The sequence below is a fragment of the Lacerta agilis genome, chromosome 8 (genome assembly GCF_009819535.1).
Source record: "Lacerta agilis isolate rLacAgi1 chromosome 8, rLacAgi1.pri, whole genome shotgun sequence".
In the NCBI taxonomy this organism is placed as follows: domain Eukaryota; kingdom Metazoa; phylum Chordata; class Lepidosauria; order Squamata; family Lacertidae; genus Lacerta; species Lacerta agilis.
In genome coordinates, this window is record NC_046319.1 from 63778706 (window position 1) to 63795019 (window position 16314).

At 44.9% G+C, this 16314-nt stretch overlaps 3 protein-coding genes across 3 annotated transcripts; 1 reads left to right on the top strand and 2 right to left on the bottom strand.

Moving 5' to 3' along the window:
• Positions 1-677: 677 nt before the first annotated feature.
• On the bottom strand, positions 678-4809 carry LOC117051502 (ras-related protein Rab-39B-like). Its single transcript, XM_033157937.1, has 2 exons — positions 4372-4809; positions 678-2033 (listed from the first exon to the last, which is right to left on the bottom strand). Exons 1-2 carry the CDS (start codon positions 4590-4592, stop codon positions 1610-1612), a joined length of 645 nt encoding a protein of 214 aa, XP_033013828.1. The 5' UTR covers positions 4593-4809; the 3' UTR covers positions 678-1609.
• Positions 4810-9188: 4379 nt separating this feature from the next.
• On the top strand, positions 9189-10112 carry LOC117052289 (39S ribosomal protein L55, mitochondrial-like). Its single transcript, XM_033159090.1, has 2 exons — positions 9189-9560; positions 9907-10112. Exons 1-2 carry the CDS (start codon positions 9324-9326, stop codon positions 10054-10056), a joined length of 387 nt encoding a protein of 128 aa, XP_033014981.1. The 5' UTR covers positions 9189-9323; the 3' UTR covers positions 10057-10112.
• A 711-nt stretch (positions 10113-10823) lies between these two features.
• On the bottom strand, positions 10824-14958 carry RAB42 (RAB42, member RAS oncogene family). The gene is made up of 2 exons (XM_033159091.1): positions 14630-14958; positions 10824-11457 (listed from the first exon to the last, which is right to left on the bottom strand). Exons 1-2 carry the CDS (start codon positions 14893-14895, stop codon positions 11037-11039), a joined length of 687 nt encoding a protein of 228 aa, XP_033014982.1. The 5' UTR covers positions 14896-14958; the 3' UTR covers positions 10824-11036.
• Between the last annotated feature and the right edge of the window lie 1356 nt (positions 14959-16314).

Genomic DNA, 16314 nt, shown 5'->3' on the forward strand with positions numbered 1-16314 from the left:
ACCACCTTTTCCATGCACTGTTGATCTGACATTACTACCATGGTTCCAAAATGGTGCTTTTTGTTGTTGTTCCCTGTTAAGTCATCTATAAATGCAACATATTTGCTTGATAATGGGAGATGTCCTAGAGCAGGCATAGGCAACCTTCGGCTCTCCAGATGTTTTGGCCTACAACTCCCATGATCCCTAGCTAACAGGACCAGTGGTCAGGGATGATGGGAATTGTAGTCCGAAACATCTGGAGAGCCGAAGGTTGCTGACCCCTGTCCTAGAGCCTAGAAATCCACAAAATGGGCAAGGGAACATTTGCACAGACAAGAAGGCATGTGCTATCAAATAATTCTAAAGTCTGTTTGGGAATGGCTTTTATCATAATTCAGATGCTTGCTTGCCATTGTTGTCTGCTGGGGGGGGGGGTGACTGAATTTTGCTGTGCAGCATGCGATTTGTAGGAGATTACCTTTTACCCACAAGGGGTGGGATTTTACCTATGGGAGACAATACCCTCCAACCATCTGCTAACACTTCCAAACTTCGCTTCTGTCAACACTTTACCCAGCCTACCACCTAAAACTGATAATCTAGTTCTGCAAGTATAAATATGGCTGTATTTTCCTTTATTTCTGTTCTCTACCTTACAAGGAACCCATGTGGTTCAATTAGTGCTTGGGACAGCATAACTGGTTGCTTTTGTATTATCAAAGGGGTAGCATTCACTGGCCTCTTCCACAACATGCCTTCTTGCAACCTGTCTCTTTGCAGTAAGCATGATTGAACCAAATTCTCCAAAGCACCTCTTCCCATTCCATCCAAAACTCTTGTATGTGGCAGGTTGTGCCATCTTCATTTTTCGTACCACTGTGAAGAAGAGTTCCGATTAATCTGAAAGTTTGCTCATTACCCAAGTCATATAGTCTGTCCGCCTGTAAAAGCCCTGTCATTTTCCTTATCCCCTTCAGGCATCTCCTTGGGACAACAGGAGTAGAGAAAGTGAATTTGAAATAGTGTTTACTTGTATCCACAGGTATTCTGTAGAATATTAGGCACCAATGTTATTTCCTTCTAAAAACAGGTGATGAAAGTGTATCAAGAGTTATCAAACTGATCAGCCAAAGAGGATGGGTTAATGCAGGTGTTCACAAATCAGCTAACATGATGATTACGGTTTAGGCAAGGTTTTCAGGGAGAGGAGATCTATAATACCTCCACACATTTCAAGCCAGTCTCTTCCGCAGCAGAGGTAAAAACAGGAGATGGCAAGAGTTGGGGTGGGGGGAAGCAATAGATGGGCGGAGCAAGGTTGAAACCAGGTAGACCAGCTGCAAATAATAATTCCAGAGATGTGTGGTACGTGCAGAAATGAAAGGAGTATGTTGCATTAATTGTCAGTATGCCAAAGGAGCCTCAGATCAATGTTCTCTGCCTTCATTTTGCAAGGATTTTACTTCCCCATATGTTAGGTTAGCAATAAAGAAAGGCAATACACCTTTGCTTATACACCAGCCTATAAAAGCCTTTTATAGCTTTCTAGATGAATGGCTCGTGGGCATCATGCATGGGTTATTGTACAAGAGGGTCCATGCACTTTCCCAGAGGCAGTTGCCATTTGCTAGCAGGAACATTTCTTGCCCCCTTCCTGTGCCTGGGCCTCAGGCTGTGCCAAGGGTGGCAGCTTGCTTTTCACCCCGTCCCACTGTTCGCTGGGTCTCATTTTCCCGCTCTTCAGAGCGTTGTATATTCCCAGCGTCAAGGTCTGGAAAGCCTCCCCCACGTTCCTGTTGCTCTTCGCAGACGTCTCAATGTACTTGGCCTCCAGCAAAGTGGCCAGTTTCTCTGCCTCCTTTTGTCCAACCTTCCTCTCAGACTCCAAGTCGCTCTTGTGCCCAACCAGCACAAAGACAATGTGGTGAGGCTTCACCGTGTCCATCACTTCCTGGTGCCACTTCCGGATGCTTTCGAAGGATGCTCTGTTGGACAAGTCAAACACCAGCACGCCTCCAGCGGAGTTGCGGTAATAGGAACGCGTCACAGACCTAAGTCAGGAAACACAAAGAGTGAAACTCATTCTCACTTGGGTCACCTTCGTACAATCAACCACCTTAGAGCATTATATACTGGCTTATATACTGGGGGTGTGGGTGGCTCTGGTCTAAACTACTGAGCCTCTTGGGCTTGCCAATAGGAAGGTTGGCAGTTCAATTCCCCATGGCAGGGTGAGTTCCCGTTGCTCTGTCCCAGCTCCTGCCAACCTAGCAATTCAACAGCATGTCAAAGTGCAAGTACAGTCATACCTTGGGTTACGTTCGCTTCGGGTTGCGAACGCAGCAAATCCGGACGTGTTTATTTCCGGGTTTTGCCGTGCGTGGTCTGCACATGTGCAAAAGCATTTTGCGCAGTTCACGCATGCGCAGAAGTGCTCTATCATGCATGCGCAAAAGCGCCGCTCGGGTTACAGACTTTTCGGGGTTCGAACGGCACCCCAGAATGGATCGGGTCCGTAACCCAAGGTACCACTGTAGATAAATAGGTACCGCTGTGGCGGGAAGGTAAATGGTATTTCCGTGCGCTCTGGCTTGTCACGGTGTTCCATTGCACCAGAAGCGGTTTAGTCATGCTGGCCACATGACCTGGAAAGCTGTCTGTGGACAAATGCTGGCTCCTTTGGCCTGAAAGTGAGATGAGCGCTGCACCCCTGTAGTCTCCTTTGACTGGACTTAACCATCCAGGGGTCCTTTACCTTTTTACCTTATACTGGCTTAGTGTTTTTAATCTTTATTGCCATATTATGTTGCTTTGGACTGAAGAGGGTTATGAATGGAAGAGAACACAAGGCCTAAGATGAAAAGTGGATTGAATAAGGTTTGAACACATTGTGTATTGTTAAACGCACCTAAGAAGGGCAAGGCAGCTTGGCCAATTCCAGAAATTAAGTTGGAATTCATTTGCTGAATATTGGAATACCGGTATATAGCAAACAATATTACCGCATAAGTTATTGATGGAGTTACATAGTTTGGTTACTGATGTCCGAGGCTTTTTTCAGAAGCAACACGTTGCTGCATTTGAGGGGCTTTGACTAGATTTCTCTCAGGGTCCCTATCAACTCTACAATTCTATAGCACAACAATTTAGGCTAGTGCTAATGGAATAAATGCATTGGATACCGTCCTGAGTCATTTTATGTCTGATGTGTAAATTGCGTAAATAATTACAGCATTAGTGACAAATTTAGTTAACAAAATTGCATTAAAATGTTATTGAAAGCAGCATTAAAAGATATGCCAGATGGAAATGAGTCTTTGTGAGTCCAACAAAATCTTTCACAAACAGCCGTTTTATGAGACAGAAGAAGGAAATGCAAATAGGAACACCTTTCAGGAAAGGGAGGAACCCCTCCTATTTAATCACTTTTGAGTCTACAGAATGAGGAGTTACTCATATAAACAGCTGGCGTATGTCTGCAGCACACTTTTTTTTTGGGGGGGGGGGGTGATTCAGTCACAAAAAAGCAAAATCAGATTGCACAGTTATAGCTGGTTGGGAGGTATTGCACAACAAAACTTGCTTAATCCCCCAAATCAGACTTTTTGCCATAAGGAAAGTGACAAAATAATGGGGAACCTGTAACCCACCAGATGTTGTTGGACTCCAAGTGATGGGTATTGTAGTTCAGCAACATGTGGAGGGCCCCAACTGTGTGAAAACCAGCCTCATATAACCAACATGCTTAAGTTTAATTAATGCATGAAGGGGTCCTGCCAGGCTTATCTAGGGTCACTCCCCCTCACCTTAGGAGGTAGTCAAGTCTCGTGTTGTACCTCAGTCTACCTGAGAAGCTCAGCATGTAAAGAGGTCTGACCTGGTTGCTCAGAGCTCATGGCTCTGACAAGCCTTTCTTGAGTTCATAGACCAATAATTTAGGAACTTTCACCACTGTGACTAAGCCAAGTTCCACTGCCTGTGCAACTTTTCTGAATGCTGTATGGAAAAGCACATGAATCTGACCTTTGGAGAGTTTGTTAGTAAACCATTTTTACCGGTAATTCACCAAATGAGTGGTATTTTTCTACACCGGGGAAGAGAAGAACTTTGGAATAAATTTGCAATTGCATATTTTAAAAGCCTATATTTCCACACTTTACTTTGCTGCATATTTTGTGATTTGAGCTCTCTCACCAAAGAATACATGTCTCAAACTTTGATTTTGGCATCCAGGAATTCTCTTTTTTACATAGCTATTCTTTTCCTTATCGCCAAGTTCTTTTCCTCATCATCTTATGTGAAAGGCCTTCCACAACTTGAAGGTGGCTGTCATATCACCTCTTCATTTCTCTCTCCTTACTACAGATAAAACTTCCATTCTAAACTCACCTGAACCGCTCTTGCCCAGCTGTATCCCAAAACTGTAGTTTGATGCGCAGGTCAGGCTCAATCTCCAGGAAGTGAACATAAAAATCCACACCCACAGTTTGATTCATGGACTCGAGGAAGACCCCCTCAGCGTAACGCTTCAGGAGAGAGGATTTTCCCACGGTGGAGTCCCCCAACATGATAATCCGGAACTGGTAGTGCCAGAGCGAATCCACTGCCATCCGGAGGCTGGGGGTGAGGGGAGAAGGAAGCTGGAGAGACAAGTGGGAATGCTCGTACAGTGGCACAAACTAGGCACTCCACTCCCTGCGTCAAGATTCATCCAGCCACACGGCCAAGTGGAAAATGCTGTTCTTGAGCTCCGACAGAAGTAGAAAGCTGGTTGAGGCTTGTTGTAGGTGAAAGCAGATTGGTCGCATCTACAGCCTGGGGCTGACGGCTGTTTCATATCATGTTCAGGCAGGCAGCTGCTAAGCCAGCCTGGATGTTCATAACTTGCCCTTTTTTCTGCCCCACCCTGAGAATGTGCAACGTTTATGGGAGGGGAAGCCAGGCAGAGAGGAAGCACATTTCACATACATTCCACGGGCAACAGCACCCTTTCTTTTTTTCTGGTGGCAAAAAGATAATATTCCTGGGCTAGCAGTCAGAGCATCGGGAGAATAAATTAAACCCTTTCAGAGCTCTAATGAGGAGACATCTCACTCTCATTAGAACGTATCAGATGTTATCTATGTATGTCAGAGTGTGAATGTACACGCCCTTCTCTAGGAAAAGTGCCAAACCTTAGAATTTAGAAAACAAAAAACAAAATGCGGACCTACATGGGTGCATATTTACTTGGAAGTAAGTACCCTTGCATGGGATTGCAGCCTCACTGCCCTTCAGTCACTACTGCTTTCTTTTGTCTGTGCTTAATCTTCCAACAATCAGTTTCACTGGTTGTCCACAAGTGTTAAGAGAGAGGGAGAAAAACCTTTTTCTAGTCCCTTTCTCCATGCTATGTGTAATTTTATACACCTCTATCCTATCTCAGCCTACCTTTTATCTACATTTTAAAAGCCCCAAATGTTGCAACCTTTCCTCACACGATCGCTGGATCATGTTGGTTGCCCTTTTCTGACCTTTTTCCAACCACAATATCCTTTTTGAGAAGAGGCAGCTAGAACTGTACACAGTGCTCCGAAGTGCAGTTGCACCATAGATCTGTATAACGGCAGTGGCGTAGCGTGGGTTGCCAGTGCCCGGGGCCAACGGGAAGGGGTGAGTGGGTGGGAGGGAAATGGGTGGAGTACACATGCACGTTCAACTCCCTAATGCTGTCTGCATTACCAGGAGATCACAGCCACACCAATAATGAAAGATGAGTTGTTCGTTTTCTGGAGAGGTCACTTCCTGGTTCACGTGGGGAAGCCATTTTCAACAAAGCCCAGCGGCAGAAGAGTGCAGCTGTACTGAGGCAGCACCAGATGTTGAAATTTTGCTCCCCTAACCATTTTACCCCTCCCCACCACGCTACGCCACTGTATAATGGTGTTAAGATATTGGCAGCTTTGTTTCCAGCTCCTTTCCCTAGAATTCAAATTGTAATACTGTGCAGGGGAAAATGCAATATAAGAAGAAAAAACAGAAGCAGTAAAAATGCAGCTAAAATCAATACGAATATTTAAAGCCGCCTCCTGCCTTCAATCAGAAATCCGCAGACGTATTGCGGACCACCTTAATGACGCTCGTGGACCACTGGTGATGGGTGGTCCGCAGCATCAGGACCTCTGCTAGGTAGCCTACATCAGGTCATGGCCAATATCCTTGTGTAGGACCAGCAGCAGCCATCTGGTTTGCCGGAAGCATATCCCAGGTAAAGGCAGGAAGACCATCTCTGCACATAGAGGTGGGGCTTTAACTAGCCACCATCTACAGGAGATTTCTTACCCTCCCTCTTTCCCATCAGCTCTGGCCCTTAGAGTTATTGTATATTCTAAGGTTCCTTTCTGTGAGGCCAGTTCTCCAGCGTAATAGAAAAAGGCAGCTCTGGTTTCCAGGGAAGATGTGTCAAGGGAGACATTCCTGGCATGGGTGTTTCTTCTTTTGGGCTGTCATCAGGCTGACTCTCCTGTAGAAGTTCTACAGGAAAGGTTCAGCCTAGTATGGTGATCATTTTGGTGCAGCACCAATTCTGTCGCCGAGGTACAAAATAGCGAGTGAAGTGGGGGGTATATTTTATCCAAACTGCCCCAGTTGTGTGGAGGCTTTCCCCCTGCCCTCATTGATGGATTAAGTCAGTGCAGACCAGGGATTTGGAAACAGAAGTAACTGCCCAGGAATTAATTTAAAGCACAGGTGACAATGAATCTCCTTCCTCCTTGTTATCCCGCCCTGAAGTCTCAAGCATTAAGATAAAGGAGCGAGGCTATCAAACATTTTGCGCTGGCCAGTATGTAAACGCTGCAGACTAGGCAGAAACCATGGAGAGTCTGACTCATATGTCCAAAAGTGTTAGAATGAAGTCATGGGTATTGTAAGGAGATTCCCCACAAAACCTTGTCAACCAGGAGGTTAACTATACAGTATCAGACACCGTCCCCCTCAAAAACAAAAAGGGCTGAGAGCTGCCTGAATAGGAATTAAAGGAGTTCAACAAGTTATTCTGTGGAGAACTTCAGTTACTGTGTCTATTATTACATTTACCTTTTCTCCAAAGAGCTCAAGATGGTGTGCTCTCCATTTTTTCCTCACAACAACCCTGTGAGGTAGGTTAGGCTGAGAGACAGTGACAGGCCCAAACCCACTCAGTGGGCTTCATGGCTCAGCAGGGATTTGAACTCTAGTCTCCCAGCTCCTAGGTCAGCAGTCTAACCCCTAGCCTACTCCAGACCACCTCTCTCTTTAGACACCTTTTCCCTCAGAAACAAGCAAGGGCAGTGAACTGTTGGGGCAGGGACCACAGTTGAATATTTTCCAAATCTCTCTCTCTTTTGAAGCCACTAGAAGAGAAGGAGCAGAATGTTTTTGGTTCAGGAGTCACCTCTTTGTCTCAAGTCTCCTGTCTCCAAAGCCCCAAGGGGGTCAGAGCAGAGTTTTTGAAATGGCTGCAGCAGAAGAACCTGTTTGATAAATAAATAAGAATTGCCTCATGAATTCACGAGGATTCAAAAAGGGTTTTCCCATCAAGGATGACTTTGTTATATTTACCAGTATATTCAGAGGTGTTTTCAAAGGCAACAGCAAGGAGCCTATAAGAAGCTTACCATTTAAATAAATAAGAATTGCCTCATGACAAATTTGACCCGATTCCATGGCCTTGCTTCTCTTCTTATCTTTGAACTGGAACATCCTCCTGCAGCTTCTAAAGAACTAACTGCACAACCGATCATTGCTGCAAGATGGGCAGACAGAACCCTCTCTGGGTAGATGCTGAGGGAACGGGTGCTTCAAATTTGGCAATCCTGCTAACGGGGAAATTGACTTAAGACCAAGAAGGAACAACTCCGCAATGACTCTTTTGAACAGACTTTGCTTTGTATGCAATGTCTAAGGAGTGGCTGGGGCAATCCAGTCAGATGGGTGGATATAAGCATGTTTTTGTTTTTGTTTTTGTTTTTGTCATCGTCATCGTCATCATCCTCTGCCACCTACCGTTCACAAAAATCTAAACACTCTTTGTCCTGAGTGGGGTGAGGACACAAGTTAGGGGATGAATATGCTTGTTTGTATTGTTTTGGATATATGAAAAACTAATAATATTTTTATGGTGGGGGGAGAATTGCCTCATGAATCTATGAGGTGTGGAAAGATTCCCCCAGCAGATGGCACTATAGCTGCCTTGGTTCCTGGTGATGTGATTCATAAAATAAATAAATAAATAAAACTAAAATGTGGGTTTATCCTATACAGTATAAGTCTCATGAGGTCGGCGGTTCGAATCCCAAAGGTACATTAATTTTAATTGAAACAAAATTTTAAAAAATCCTTCCAGTGGCACCTTAGAGACCAACTAAGTTTGTTTCTAATGTGGGTGGCGCTGTGGTTTAAACCACAGAGCCTAGGGCTTGCCGATCAGAAGGTTGGCGGTTCGAATCCCCGCGACGGGGTGAGCTCTCTTTGCTCGGTCCCTGCTCCTGCCAACCTAGCAGTTTGAAAGCACGTCAATGTGCAAGTAGATAAATAGGTACCACTCTGGCGGGAAGGTAAATGCATTTCCGTGCACTGCTCTCGTTTGCCAGAAGCGGCTTAGTCATGCTGGCCACATGACCCGGAAGCTGTATGCCGGATCCCTCGGCCAGTAAAGCAAGATGAGCGCTGCAACCCCAGAGTCGTCTGCGACTGGACCTAATGGTCAGGGGTCCCTTTACTTTTAAGTTTGTTATTGGTATGAGCTTTCGTGTGCATGCACACTTCTGCATGCACACGAAAGCTCATATCAGTAACAAACTTAGTTGGTCTCTTAAGGTGCTACTGGAAGGATTTATTTATTTATTTATTTATTACTACGGCAGACCAACATGGCTATCTACCTGTAATTAATTTCAATAAATTTCTACTCTGAGCAGGGCCAGTATCGGATACAACACTATGAGTTAAATTTACAGCACTGTATTTTAAGAATTAAATGATAGCTTTAGTTTACATTAAACTAACTATAGAAAAGTGGCATATAGAGAAACTAAACATAAACCAGCTTTATTTTATTGTTTTGAAATCAGCACCCTTATTTCACATTAAAATGGGCCTCTAGCACCCCCAGCATCCCCAAGTCATCTACTCAAGATGAAAATATTTATTTCTACGTGAGCGGGACTCTTCGGAGCTGAAGAGCAGCTATGGCCCCTTGGATGATGTTCCGTAAAGATCGTTGCAGTCTTTGCTCATCATAAAAGCTGAATCCTGTGCCTTGGAATCGCTGGAGATTGGCGTTTGTTTGCTAGGCTTCAGGGAATGTACATGAGCTCAGAATGACGACCGTAATCAGGACTTTAAGGGCTTTGCAGTTAGAGGCCTTCTCCGGACTCCTTCTCAGGACTTCTGGCCTCCACACGTCTACAAGTGCAACTCCAGCTGGACATCCATCGCTTGCATGGCCCGGCAGAAGTAGGCTCCTGCTCTATCCAGCGCTGCTGGTCAGGCCTGACGGTTCTACAGTCTATATCCGTTACAAGGAGGCAAGGCAGATCCTTTCTATCATCTACCATGTGTCCAAGAAGCTGCACACAGCTTGAAAAATATGGGCATTGATCCTGACCATCCATGAGGGGGCTGAATTGATTGTGCATTGGGACTAGTAACTTAATAATAGAATAGTCTTTTGGTTTCTAAAGAGATTTCTCAATGTCTTTTCCACAAGCTGCAGACTTAACATTTGAAACAGCAGGCATTAAATACTTCTCTTTCAGTAGCACCCCAAGGCGCTTGCCTCAGTAAAGGTATCCCTGCTGAATTTCTAGAGCTGGTAAAAGGAACAAGACCCTGCCTGTGGGGAAAGCATGGTGATTCTACGGGTGTTTACAAGTTTCTATGCATGCATAATTCTGTTTCCAGATACCTGTGGACATCAACACCCTCCCTGACGCCGGAAGGAGAGCCCGCTTGAGGAAACGGGATACCACCAAGCTTAAACCCAAAGAGGAGACACGTTTCGAAGACGATTTTAACTTGGACGATTACAGAAAGTTTTGGAAAAAGCAATGAGATGCGCCACCTGGGGTGGAAAATCATTCACAATCAGATACTTAAATTTACATTTTAAGTTGCAAAAATGTCCTCAAATAAAGAGATGTCTTCTGTTAAAATAAAAAATAAAATTAAAAAATTCTTTCTTCTTCTGTTTTGTATTCTCAAATATAGTGGAATGTTAACACTGTCTAAATGACTGAACTGTGAATATCCTTGCACCCATTATCCTTTCCCCACCTGTAAACAAATATTCCCTTTAAACATTTCCCAGCTCATGCTTAACTTTTCTGCAGAACAACTGAAGAATACGCTCTCATAACCTGAACATTTCAAAGCGGTTCAGATGCATTTTAGCAGACAAACTTGCATTGAAAGGTCAGTGTAGCAAGCTTTTCAGCTGCAAACAACTGTTTTCCAGATTCTCTCCTATCTGCTCTGGTGCTATCCAAACCATCTTTGACTCCCATGTCTGTTTGGGTATCTCTGGTTTCCGTACAGCAGTGGTGAGCCGCCAGTGGCCACAGGGCCAAATGTAGCCTCAGGCCCTGTGCAGCCTTATTTCCAGTAGGTGGCAAGGGGGGAAAATGAAGGTGTGGAAGGGTTCATCACTTGGGCTCTGGCCTTAGAATCACAGAATTGTAGAGTTGGAAAGGGACCCTGAGGATCATCTAGTCCAACCCCCTGCAATGCAGAAATATGCAACTGTCCCATACAGGGATCAAACTTGTGACCTTAGCATTATCAGCACCATGCTCTAACCACCTGAGCTGTCCGGGCCTTGCCCACTCTTGACTCCAGCCCTGCCCTTCATAAGTATGCATCCCACAACAGTCTTGAATGCTGATGAGTGAATGTCACTCTGAGGGTCAACCAGTCATTTAGGTCCTCTGTAGCTTGCATCTCAGAACCTTGGCTATGAAAGAGTTCTGCTCATATCTCCTCTTTAGAGCCCACCCACTGCCCCCTTCCAACCACGTCTCACTCCTTGACTTTGGTTAGCAATTGCATTTTTCTTGCGGGGCCTTCTTCCTTCTCTGAAGACCGCTAGTTCTCTTCTTATGAATCACCTTCACACCATCCCACCCTTCCTGCAGGTCAATCTCCTTGTTTCTCAGAGCGTCGTAGATAGCATTGGTGATGGTTGCAAAAGCCAAATCTATATTGAGGTTGTCCTTGGCAGACGTTTCAATAAATTGTGTGCCCAAAGAAATGGCCAGTCCCTCTGCTTCTTCAACTGTGACTCTGTTCATTGACTGAAGGTCACTTTTGTGGCCGACCAAGAGGAAGACAACCTTCTCCATAACACTGGTCACTTCATGGTACCAATCAAAGATGCTCTCAAAGGACCTCCGGTTGGTCATATCGAAGACCAAGAGAACACCGACTGCGTTCCGGTAGAAGGATCTGGTGATGCACCTAAGAACAGAAGCAGCAGATTAATTAATTTAACTTTCTTCCAGTATATCACAGAGACTTTCTTTAAGTCACTTGACTAGCTACCAAATGCCAACTCTTCGTAACCATGTCCAGGACTTTGTTCTGGAGCGATGATAGTGACAAAGCATCTTCTGAGGTGTAAGCACAGAACTCCCATTTGCCTTTACAGATATTGCTAAACTACATTAGCAAAACATATCCACAAAGCTTTCAGAAATTTATTGATGCTGAGCAATGTCAACTTTATAGTACAATGTAGTCTTAGCGCTGGAGGAAGAATTCTGCCTTGAGCAACTTGGAGAAAAGGCCTGATATAAATGTACTGAGTAAAATAAATAACATATACTCACATAATTTTCCTATGATATCTAAACCAGCTTTGGGACATTGCTAAATTCTTAGCCACAGCATTTTCCTTGCGGCAAGGAGTTCCATGGTTCAGCTTTCCTCAAGCTAAGCACAGACATGTGATATGGAACAACTCAACCTCTCCATTTTAGGCAGAATTTGATTAGAGAGGCTTGAAGTGGAGAAGGCTTTTTCTTTTATATTTTTTCCTTTCCACTGCCACATGTTTCTGAAAATATTTTTACCCATCTCTTATAATTTCATTTCCCTTTCTCCTTCCACACTCAGCTCAAAAAGAAAAAAAAACCCTGCCACTTTCTTCCATCCCATCTCTGTTCCTTTTACATTCACTTCTTCATATTCTTAACAGTTTCCTCTCTTATTCCTTCCTTTCTTTTTCCCAATGTGTTTATTGATGTATATTGACATTTTATTTCAGTTTCTAATTCCCTTAAACATCTCCTTTCCTTCCTTGCCTCCCCGCCATGCCTCTATCTCCCAGTCCAACATGGCAAGGGGTAGGGTAAGCAAGCGAGGAGACTCCAGGATTTACAACCACATAAACAAGCAGAGATTCTACATACAAATCTTATCTCTGAAGAGGAGCTGATATGAGAGCACCATTGTTTGCAGTAAAATTAGCAAGAAAAAAGGAGTTGGTTAGGTTGTGTCAATAACTGAGTGGATCAGCAAGCAAGGTCAGATATGTACATTCCAAGGAGATATGATGGCCTCTGGGATTACTTGAGATCAATGCCTTCAGGCTTCTAGTCACTGAATGGGATCAATTTCTCAACTCTGCAAAAGAACAATAACAACAGACAACCTTGAAGTATCCCCCACCCCACAGCAGAACACACAACTATGCACTACCCTCCCTCCAGCTGTTTTTTTCACCGATTCTGTGAAAAACACAGACAACTTTTGTGCAAAGTGCCAACAAGAATCTAACCAAGATTGCTAGAGGGAGTAGAGAAAGCAAAGTTCATTATTGAGCCCAGAATGATTCGCAAATACTCATGATTTGCAAAGATATGCACAAACATCTAGTTTCCAACCAAATCCAGAGACAGCTTAAAGCGAGCTTGTGAGATCAGTGTGGCATAGTGGTCAGTGCAGAGCTTTCCAAACTGTGTGCCGTGACATGTTAGTGTGTCGGCTGCAGTGTGTAGGTGTGTCGTGCAAATGCTCCCCTCGCTCCTCCCAGGGCTGGAAAGGGGTTAGTTTAACCTTAGGTTTGCTAGTAAAACTGTGTCGCAAAATGATGCGTGTCTAAAAAGTGTGTCACCAACATGGAACGTTTGGAGGGCTTTGGGTTAGTGTGTCGTCTAGGACCCAGGAGACCAGGGTTCAAATCCCCAGTTGAGCAGGAAACTCACTGCATGACCCTGGGCCGGTCATTGCCTCTCATCCTAACCTACCTGTAGGGATTGCTGTAGGCATTAAATGAGGAGGGGGTGAACCACGTACACCGCTGTGAGCTCCTTGGAGAAACTGTCTCCGGTCGCTCTGCAAAACCCTGTGTCACCAGAATCGATGACCACGGGATGACAACTCACTAACCATCAGCAAAGCACTGTACACATTCTAAGTAATTATATCAAGATTCCTTTGTGCAACTTTGAGGAGCTGTGCCTTTGCTGCTGGAAATCTGGGAGCTTTATTTCAGTACCACATGAGCTCAATTTCCCACTACTTTCTTGCTTAGGAACACCAGGCTTACTCAGGGGTGGGGGAAGGTTTGGTCCTCCAGATGTTGCTGGCCTGCAACTCCCATCAACCCTTGCTACTGCCTGGGGCTGATGGGAGTTGGACCCCAACATCTGGCAGTTCACAGGTTTCCATCCCCTGGTACTGATGAATAAATGAAGCCTGAGCTGAACTCACTGCCCAAGCCCCCTACCTTCTCCCACTGGGATGCAGGTCCCCAGTTAATCCCTTCCTTGTTCCTGTAGGGTGTTTCCTGATGCCAACCAGTTCCTAAGATCTACAGACAGATTGGAACTAATGTATTCCCTAGCTGGTTCTGGGGTTGTCATTCTTTTTCTCCCGGCCTAATGCGCCTTACAGGGTTAGTGTGAAGATAGGGTTGCCATATTTTGAAGGGGGGGGGGGGAAGAGGACACATTTGCCGACTTCTACTTTTAACTATGGATCGCTATGACGACTCTCATTTTACATACCTATGAAAAAGAGAGAGTGTCCTGGGAAAAAAGGAGGACATATGGCAACCCTATAGGAGGAAAGGTGGGACAGGAATGTGATAAATGCTTATTCCCCCTCCACCTCTCCATTTCTATTTAATTTCTTAAAATCTCAACTTAATTGCCAAGGAGAACACTTAAAAAAACCCAATAGGGGAAATAATAAGTGGGGATGAAATATGTGGGGAATGAAGACGGGTGGTATCTGTGGTGCAGCTAGGACATTTTAAACTCTGGACATAGTTTAAAACGCTCATGGAACCCTGAATACCATACTAAATGAGTTTAAACGCTCATGGGACCCTGAATACCAGCCTCCAAGTCCCTCCTTCATGGCACCACTGGCTGGCATTCCAGCAGAATCGCCAGCCTGGATGAAATTAAATGCAGGGAGCAAGGGATGATATGGACATGAAGGGTCTATGCACCAGAATGGATTTTTGCTAACTGAGCAGTAACGCGGCACAGGCTAATGTGATTGGCTTCCAGACCTCATTTCCAGGGCAGCAGGGAAAGGGATTTAGAAAAGGGAAAGGTTTTGGACCAGTAAGACGCATGTGCATCTTCCCCCACTCATCCTTTGGTCTTCCCCGCCTCACCTGAACCTCTCTTGGCCAGCCGTGTCCCAAAGTTGTAGCTTCACCTTGATGCCTGGGGGCAGCTCCATCATCTTGCTGTAGAACTCCACGCCCACCGTGGGGCATGGGGATGGAACGAAGCACCCCTCCGTGTAGCATCTGAGCAGAGACGTTTTGCCCACCATGGAGTCGCCCAGCAGAAGGATGCGGAATTGGTAGTGCCAGTTGCCGTTCAGGTTACGGGCCGGAGGCGTTTGCACCAATTCCATCTCAGGAGCTGCTTCCATGGTGGAAGGAGGATCAGAGGAGCAGCGGAACAGAAGCCTTCACCCAGGGCAGTGCTCAGGAGAGAGAGAGAGAGAGAGAGAGAGAGAGAGAGACTGGGACCTCTGAGGAAGTTGTCCCAACAATCCTGACTGCAGCAGAACTCCAGATTGATCAGGAGGTCTCCAACCTGATAGGATTAGCCATCTCCCACCCACCGCCTTCAGAACAAAGAGAAGCCAACACCTGTCTGATTTGAGAACAAGACCCTGTTTCCACACCTCTTTCTTCCCCACCCACAACATTCCCTTAGATACCATTGCCTCTCTCCCACCAAAACAAGCAAGCTTCTGTATCAAATCTCTGTCAAATGCAAGGAGCGAAATGTATGTATGTATGTTGGGGGCAGGTGACGGAATAGCCTACCAAAGCAATTTCCCTGCTTCTCAAGAGAAAAAGGAACTCCAGTCATAAGAATATCAGCCCTCTGCAATATAAACTGCTGAATCAGACCCCCGTTTTAAGAATGGCGGAACAAAACTGCATTTATCTGTGAAGGCCGTTTTTAGCTCTGCATTGTTTTATATATACACACACACACACACACACACACACACACACACACACGTGTGTGTGTGTGTGTGTGTGTGTGTGTGCCTGTGTGTGTGCGTGTAAAACTTTTATTGTTGTGTGTATGGTTTGTTGCATTACAATTTTAAATTGTTGTTAGCCACCCTGAGTGGTGGCACACTGGCATTAACAAGGCAGGACAAAGATATATATATTTCCTGTAGGGCAAATACAGCATAGATTTTGCACTGAGTACAGTGTGTCTTGCCCACTTGCCCAAAGTATTATTATCAAGATCGGGAATTCTAACCATGGAAGAGACAAGAGCCATTGATACCCATATTATAAAGGTCTGGGAATGAATTCTGGTTGAGAAGATCTTCTTGGTTATCCCCCTCCCCACGGCCACCGTCCTTATCGAATCACCTTCTCTGCACTGGGATTTGGATTTTCCTCTCACTATTATGCAATGCTTATCAATTAATTCTAAGGCCTGTTTGGTTCCTAAGGGGCAAGTTCTTTAAGCAGGAGCCAGATACTAACTGACTGTTTCCAAGCTCGTGTTATCATTTTGAGAGTCAGACTGTACATTTCAGATCAACAGCAACAGTAATTCCGATACAGAGAGCTGCAATTTATAAAACCAACCAGCCTTCTGAATTTCCACTACAGAAGGGTATGATTGCAGGGGCCTCTGGTTGATTTCATTTGATGAGAGCAACTTTTATTTACAAATATTCCCCCTCCCTTTCTATCCAGAAAGATTTGTCAGTAAGCTTAACCAAACATTAATGCATAATAAAACTATTGTGATTGTTGGGTATGCAGTTGTGTTCAGAAAAAGGTAACGGACATTGACAACAGTAAGTTGT